At 36.9% G+C, this 8,429-nt stretch overlaps 1 protein-coding gene across 1 annotated transcript; it reads right to left on the bottom strand.

Annotated features, from left to right (window-relative positions):
• Positions 1-280: 280 nt before the first annotated feature.
• LOC112178572 (E3 ubiquitin-protein ligase RNF14) lies at positions 281-6,507 on the bottom strand. Its single transcript, XM_024316723.2, has 7 exons — positions 5,861-6,507; positions 5,130-5,204; positions 4,529-5,045; positions 2,370-2,755; positions 1,112-1,338; positions 842-1,013; positions 281-686 (listed from the first exon to the last, which is right to left on the bottom strand). The coding sequence occupies exons 1-7, from the start codon at positions 6,461-6,463 to the stop codon at positions 558-560; spliced, it is 2,109 nt and encodes a 702-aa protein (XP_024172491.1). The 5' UTR covers positions 6,464-6,507; the 3' UTR covers positions 281-557.
• Positions 6,508-8,429: the final 1,922 nt, after the last annotated feature.

The following is an 8,429-nucleotide window of genomic DNA, read 5'->3' as shown; positions in this document are numbered from 1 at the left end:
TGTGATTTCCACTGGAAAACCATACTATACTGATTACGAAACAATGAAAACTACTTTATTTCCTTACATAAACGAAACAATAACTTTCGTTTTTTGTTTCAGTCGATGTGAACAATCTTTTGCAGACAGAAACAATCTTTTGGAACCATTTTTCTATTAACCTTCATATCCTGTGCTCACTGATATTGTCAATTTCTTAAATACTCGATGATGAAATTAAATTTTCATATAGGTTGTCAAATAACGTCCCAGTTCGCTAGCGCAAGTTAACACATCAACATGTATTTGAAGCAAGGCAAACCCCAGCTTCAGCTGCCGTTTTATTCGAAACCAAACTTTACACTCATCATCAATATACATTTGTATTTCCCAATAAAAAGAATAAATATAAACTTTACAATACTGATGAGCAACTATAAGTCCGGATATATGTGATCCGAATCCAGCAACTCTGCTGCATAAAATTATGATCATGTAACAGTGAGGTTTGATCTATATGGATGGAAGGATTTGGATGATCGAGTTGTGGCTTTCAGTAGTATGGCAGCTGTGTTTTACTATCCTGGTGTGTGTTGTTTGCAACCCTTCGGTCCATAATGCTGAGAGCTTCGCCTCACGGTCTCTTTGCATAAGTAGCAAAAGTGGTGTTGGCATGCCCAGCAAGATATATGATTGTTGTTGTTAAACTGATGGACAAAAAGCAAAACCATATCAGCCATATGGACACAAATGCAAATATCTTCAAAAAAGAGAAGGATGCTTGCCATACTTGTCAATAAAAAAGAAGAAAAAACAATAAATTCCCATTATCTGTCCTGAGACATGCCCAGTCTTAACTCACCTTTGCATTAAACTGACCACAACTGGGACATAATTGTCCGTGTACAGCTACCTGTTGGGCAACCAGTTCAGCGACCTGTTCAGCGTGTATCTGACCCAAATTCTGGCGAGGATTCATCTGTGCCTGCCAGTTCCGAATTGTTTCTTGGGGGAACAGTTCACATTGCCCATCCCTTCAATTAATACAAGCTAATTAGTTGTACACCATGCAGATACAAATAAAGCATGGGAAGTTAGGAACAGACTCAGATAATTGAATCAATGCAAAAACCTGAAATGTTCATATCCCGTTATTCCGCTTCCACAGTTGTAGCAGAAGTACTGCCCACAATTTTCACACACCATCTTGTTGCAACCTTCAACTCGCGATATTGCCATGTTGCAAGCCGGGCATTGCTTTGCATCGCTAAGTATTACTCTCACACTGAGGATCTCATTGATCATTTCTTTTTCTCTCCGCTTTTGCTCATCGCCTAACTGACTGAAGTTTTGACGTTCCTGCAGAGCAAATTGGTGTGTTTTTTATTTTAAGTATGAGAGCAAAAACATGAAGTGTCCCATAGACAAGAGAAAAACTGGGAAAAACAAAAAACAATAACTTTTAATAACGCCATTTTACACCTAGAGAACTGAGAAAATTCCAAGCAAAACCAACGGAGGTTGATGTGCTCACTGCGTACCACTAAACATTTACATTAAAAAATAGTGTGTGTATTACATTTCAAGTGAAACTGAGTTTTAGTGCTGCAAACAGCTTCACGTTGTAAAGTTAAGACAGAGAAAGTATATAGAATCTAAGAAATCTGAATGACGCTAGTTTGGCCTGGCAGAAAATATCAAAGGTGAGAGACAGTTTGAGATTGCATATATGCATTCTTTTGGAATTTTGCTACCACTAGACAAATACAGTGAGGGAATATTGTTAGGTATGATGTGATTAGGAGAGAAAGATGAAACCATACGGAGGTATAAACCGTTGGCGAATGAAATTAACAATTCTATCAAAACACGAGCCCACAATCATGATTGCATTTATCAGGTACTAAAATGGGTTACAGATACTGGAATATAAACTGCTTCGAACCTTTTTAGAACTACACTTCCAAGAGTTACATGGTATAACCATTCATGATTTTATCCTTTTGCTAGCTATGGAAATTAGAATGTATATGAGGGAGTTGTTATAAAGTAGAGTTATTGACTATGATTAATGTGACTGATCTACATGCCTTATCAAAATAGAGAAATACTTTTTCTTTGATTATTATTTCTCAAGAAAGTTATACGCAGTGGTGTTGGTAAATGGAAAGAGACACTACAAAAGGCAGAAGAAAAAAAATGAAAGAAAAGAGGGCTTCTAAATAAACTAAAGAAAGCTAGCTTTGCTGCAATCATCTTTCACATTGGGATTTTTTGCAACAGGATGTCATCTCCGCCTAACGAAATTTGAATTAAGTAAAAATCCTATTTTGATGAAATGAAAGGCATGTTTAAGATGAAATTATTTGAAGTGAACAGAATAACTTCACCTGGAGGATACGGAGCTTCATTTCTGGTGTCATACATTGAACACCCACATGACGCCGCTCCCAGCACAGTGTACAGAAGCTAAAGAAGCACTTTGAGCATTGGGCATGATCATCTTCATCTTCTATGCAGGGTGTTTTACATCTTGGACAAGACACAACATCAGACATTGAATCGAGTGTTTTTTCTAACATCAAGGACTCCCAACGTTCAAACTCTTCATCGCCAAGCAATCGTTTTAGCAAACCTGGTGGGATCATACCCTGACATTTTGTATCAGGACAGTTCAATTTGGTGATGGTACCTTCCTTGACATGCATGTCAGAATAAGTCTTCATGCATTTCCAGCAGAAGAAATGCTTGCAAGGCAGCCTGACAAACTCAGCGCCTAAAATGATAAATCAAGTAGAGGAAATTAAGATACAGATTTTTAATTGAGGATAACTTCTCATAGTACATGGAATAAAAGTTACACACAGAGGTATGGATGTATAGAAAGCATAAAGAAAAAAAAGGTACACGTCTCAGAAAAGGATAGTTTCTGTTTTCGTAAAACCAACTGAAGAAGAGAATTTCCACAATGGAGATAAAAGGGAGCAGCAGGGCGGTAGGATATCATATTACATTTCAAAAAACAATATGTGAGTTTTCTTCCAAAGAGATGCAATTTCTTTCGTCTGAGCATGTATAACTGTAAACACCACACCTTTCACAAGGTAAGAGAGAAGATAATAGATAAAACCAAGTAGGACACAATAGTTAATGAAAAACAACTTCCTATTTCGTAGTACATTGAGTCAAAAGTATATACATGATTTGTGAGTCTAGTCATTCCAGTCAAATTTTATTCGGTTACCAATGTTCCCAAGAGCTCAAGCAGCTCAAGCTGTTGGAAAAAGAGAAAACAAGTGGACCTCATCAATCTCTAGAGGGCCCAAGATGTGGAATACAACTTAATTGAGATATTATAGCGGCAAATATTAGAAAGAAGTGGAATGACTGTGATATCAAACTGGGTTGTGATACCATGTTCGATTTTATTGCTTGACTGCTCTAAGCATCTCCAACAGTAGAAATTGTTCTTTAGTTAAATTTAGCTAAAGTTGTGAAATATAGCTATTGATTTAGCAATGTTGCTCCAGCAATAGTAGCTATTTTGTAAATAATAACTATATTTTACCAAATCATAAACTGACATGTGGATAAAAGAAGAGAGAGAAATATAATTTTTGCTTTAGCTATGTTGGATACTCTAGCTAAATATAGCTAACCATTTTAGCTATAGTTAAATTTAACTTACCTATAGCTAGTCCGTTGGAGCTGAATTTTGCATTAGAAATATTTATATATAGCTAAAAATTGAGTTTAGCTACTCTGTTGGAGATGCCCTAAAGGCTTAAGCTATCAGAGGTTGGTCAACAATAGTTTTACATTCTAATAATGATAATGCTATGTGCTAGCCCATATAAAAATAAACCGTTCCGAAGTAGTTACTCGAATGTATGGTAAGCTTTTCCGTTAATATAGACTATATTGCTAAGCTGAACTAGACATAATTGAGCTCTTAGGATGTCATCCTACATCACCCTCGTGCTCACAATAATCTATGCATTACTCAAATTAATTAACAGTGAACAAGCTGAGACTGAAAAACTTTCAAACATAACATGCCAACCACCAAAATGCATATAAACCATTAGAGTGTACTAGATAGTCCATACTCTTGGCAGCACCTTGCTTTGCCCCTTTTTGTAAATTTCTGTCAGATGTTGCTATTGTTTGTATGAGTACTTTTAAAAGTAGCAGACAAGGTGTTTCTCAAAGATACAATGACTCGTATGATTCATGAACTTATTGACCTAATGAGCTTACTGCCGAGACTATTTGACTGAAACCCCCTGACAGTCTCTTGCCTTCTGTACAAATATTATCCAACTTCAGTTTTGCCAAAAAGAATTATGGTCCCCTAAGCATATCAAAAGACAGTCTAGTGCAAAGTGTATTCAGTATAGTAACTCAGAAGAAAAACTAGTCTAACTAAACCAAGTGGATAAAAGAAAATAAAATAAAAAAAGTAAAAATGAAGACAGGATAAGGCAGATCACTGGTGTATAAAATGATAAATTCAAAAGAAACAGGGTCAAGAAAAGGTTGACATTACCTGCATACTCAGTAAAACAGATGCAGCATTCCTGCAAACTGTTGCGGAAGTTCTCATGGAGTCTATCATTATTGTAACTTCGAAGAAAAGGAATATCTGCATCCGGGGATACAATTCCTGTGAGTGCACGTCTATCTCCAGCATCTCTACTACCATAAGGACCAAGCATTATTTCCTCATTAAACCCAAGATGAGAAAGAGAAGAACTTTGTAGCCATTCCACCCATTGGTATATAACCTCCTGTCCTTGTTGGTCCATCCATAATGAGTCCAGCATGGAACACAAATTGGAAATTTTAATAGAATCCAACCATTGAACAGATAGTGTGAAATAAGGTGGCTGGTGGCTTGGATATGATTTGGGTAACGCACATGTCAACATAATTGGTGGAAGATGCTGGACTGTGAAGGAGTATGAGAAGTCATCAGAACTACTACTTGTGTACTTAAGGTCACTAGATGAATTCAACTTAGTAGAAACAGCAATTTCACCAGGAGCTTCAATGTGTATACGAATCTGCAGTGATACAGGTTGATAAATACATTTGTTCTTTCACTCATTAATGGTTAAAAGAAGCTGTAAGCCCTGCTATTTCCAAACCTGAAAACATCGAAGGCCTCGTTGTCTTTCAAGGATGATAACGTTGTCTCCAAAAATGGACTCCATAGCAAGCAACTGTCAAAACTTAACGGATGAGAAAAGGCCGGAAAGAAGAGGACTTCACTAAAACATAAAAGAGCATGTTGATGAAGCTCCTACCTCTAATCACCACAGTCAGTGGTTTACATATATAAAACAGAGTCCCAATCCTTTCCTATCTATTTGTCCCCCCTCCCTAAATAATTTCATTCCTCTCATACAAGAAACCACAACCTATCAATGTAGTAATTTCTGTTAATCCCTTACTTATCCCCATTCATAAAGTAAACTGCTTGCAAGAATTAACAACAGCCATACCACGGGTTCTCAGTAGAAGGAAAAAAAAAAAAGACTTTGTCATTAAAAATGGACAATATTAGATTTGCAACGATTATCATGATTGATTAGAATTCAAGCCACACCAGTTGAAATTTAAAAACTATCATATCAACTCAAGCTAGCATCACAACACCTTTCTTTCTGTAACTTACCACATGTCACTTATCAGCTATGCAATGAATCTATCATGTCAAAAAGATCGTTTCTTTCTTCTGAATATACTAATTCCTAAAGCAATACATTTCCATGTTACAGTTAAACATTAGTAAGTCTACAACCTAAAATCCAAAAGAAACAGCATAATTAAGCCCTCTACTTATTATGAAGTTTGAAGTTGATTGAATGAATATTACCTCATCCTCCTGAGCCTGATCATTGATCCTCAGCTGCTCTTCTGACAACTCCGGCTCTTCGACACCGCGCTGCAGCTCTTCCAATCTTGTCACAGCATTATCATCCTCTTCTTTCCCACGCTCAGACACCTCAGCAGCATTCTCTACACTAGCCCCAACTCTCTCTTCTTCTTGCTTCGCTTGCTGCCCACTTTCTCCCTCACCAATACTCAGAGACCCCACCTCATCATTCAAAGCACCCACTTGTTCATTCTTCGAAGAAGAAGAACCCACTACTACTCCATTCGAAGAAGAACCCACTCCGCCAGTCGAAGAAGAACCCAACTCAGATTTCTTGACAAACCGAGGTTTGAATACATGGGCACCTCGATTCCCGGATGCCGACCTCGGATTTCTGTGGTTTCTGGGTGTCGAGGTGGTGGGTTCATGCGTCTGAGGCTGACAACTCAAAGGTGACTGAAGATCGTTGAGTTTTAATGCATCGTCGATTTGGAGAGAAGGGTGGTGTTGTTCCCGTCCTCCTCCTCCTCCTCCTCCTCTGCGTCCTCTTCTGGTCTTTCTCACCGGAGATCCGTCCGCTTGGTTATTACCTCTGTCGTTCATGTTTCTACTGCTACACAGTACAGACGCAACAAACAGCACACCAAACCCAAGGTCATAAATAGGTAAGGGCTTTTCTACATTAACTTTTTGTCTTGTTTGTTTGTTTTGACTTTACGTACTAAAAATCTAAAATAAAAGTCAGCATGTTATTTACGACGGCTAGGAATGTCCAATACTCTAGGATTTTAAATCTGATTAAGGCCCTATCATTGTTTAATACTCTCTAGGAATGTCACATATGAGTCTATGACCTATCAAGCATATAATCAAACAATATATTTTTTTTGGTTTGCACATGTCGATTTGCATCCTCTTGACTCTCTTGTTGCCTGCTGTTTAAAAGTCATGTCAACGTTTAACAATGTTACGATATCGATGAAGTTTCAAAGACCTAGAAGATCTCGGTTTGTTTATTAGTCTTTTCTTGTTTTTAGACCTTCTAACCTCATCATGGAACTTGCTATATCAAAATTTCCAAAAAATGCAAGTGTTTAAACGGATCTAGATTTAGGTCGATCTGCTTAAATCTGGACCATTGATATCAATGATATGTCTACCAATAGATTGTGTTAGGGGTCGTCAACGGGCCGGGCCGGGCCTTGCTATATTTTTAAATAATTGCGGGCCGGGCCGGGCCGGGCTTTATTAAAAATCAAAGGATCCAAGCCCGTCCATATAAAGCGGGCCTTGCGGGCTTTTTCGGGCCGGGCCGGGCTTAGCCTTGCCTGCTTTTTTGGGCCGGGCCTTGCGGGCTTTATTTATAAATAAATATTTAAAGACACAAGTATTTTTTTTTTAATCAAGCTTTGGAAATTCAATGGATAATGATCAAATACAACCAAAGATAACAATCTATATAATTATATTGTACCAAAAAAATCTATATTTATATATAGATACTAATTTGTTGATAAATAAATTTTTAAAGACACTAATTTTTTATAAATCTATATTTATACATCATACACTCCAAAGAGCTACATATAGCAATTCAAAGAAAATGAGAAACCGATCGTTGGATGAGTTTATTACAATAAATTATGAGTGTGGTAAAAAATTTAGCCAATTTCACCATATTTTTGAATCCGATCGGATTGATCAACCGTAGTCACTTATATGTTTTATTGGTTGACCGATGGCGTGGCAACCGCGAAACGTGCTTATTTTTTCACATCACGTTTGTATATATTCCATCGATGGATGTGCGTGGACATAAGATAAAAAAAAAATTAATTTTAATTACAAACACATTGGACTATACCAATTTTATTCTTAAAGTTATATGACTTATACATTGCATTTAAATTATTTAAGTTCATTCTAAAGCAACCATGAAGTGGAAAATGAATTCGGAGAAACCAACCGCTTGATGGAGAGATTGTAATGTTTTATGGTGGTTGTAGAAAATCCAGCCAATTTGGTTCACGTTTCGAATTCAATCAACTAGGTCAAACGTAGTTACTCTTATAAACCTATATTTATATATCATACTCTCCAAAGAGCAACCCCTATCAATTCAAAGAAAATGGAAAAACCGACCGTTGGATGAGTTTATTACAATAAATTATGAGTGTGGTAAAAAATTTAGCCAATTTCACCATATTTTCGAATCCGATCGGATTGGTCAACCGTAGTCACTTATATGTTTTATTGGTTGACCGATGCCGTGACAACCGCAAAACGTGCTTATTTTTTCACATCACGTTTGTATATATTCCATCAATGGATGTGCGTGGACATAAGAGAAAAAAATTAATTTTAATTACAAACACATTGGTCTATACCAATTTTATTCCTAAAGTTGTATGACTTATACATTGCATTTAAATTGTTTAGGTTCATTCTAAAGCAACCATGAAGTAGAAAATGAATTCGGAGAAACCAACCGCTCGATGGAGAGATTGTAATGTTTTATGGTGATTGTAGAAAATCCAGCCAATTTGGTTATCGTTTCGAATTCGATCAA

This window comes from Rosa chinensis, chromosome 7 (assembly GCF_002994745.2).
Source record: "Rosa chinensis cultivar Old Blush chromosome 7, RchiOBHm-V2, whole genome shotgun sequence".
In the NCBI taxonomy this organism is placed as follows: domain Eukaryota; kingdom Viridiplantae; phylum Streptophyta; class Magnoliopsida; order Rosales; family Rosaceae; genus Rosa; species Rosa chinensis.
This window is presented reverse-complemented; position numbering and strand designations above follow the sequence as displayed.

Excerpts from the sequence above, each read along its gene's own strand:
- LOC112178572 (XM_024316723.2), bottom strand. The coding sequence starts at position 6,463 with ATGAACGACAGAGGTAATAACCAAGCGGACGGATCTCCGGTGAGAAAG. Across the intron at positions 5,046-5,129 it reads GAGGCCTTCGATGTTTTCAG|ATTCGTATACACATTGAAGC; the intron begins GTTTGGAAATAG and ends GTATCACTGCAG. Across the intron at positions 687-841 it reads GTGGTCAGTTTAATGCAAAG|TTTAACAACAACAATCATAT; the intron begins GTGAGTTAAGAC and ends TTTGTCCATCAG.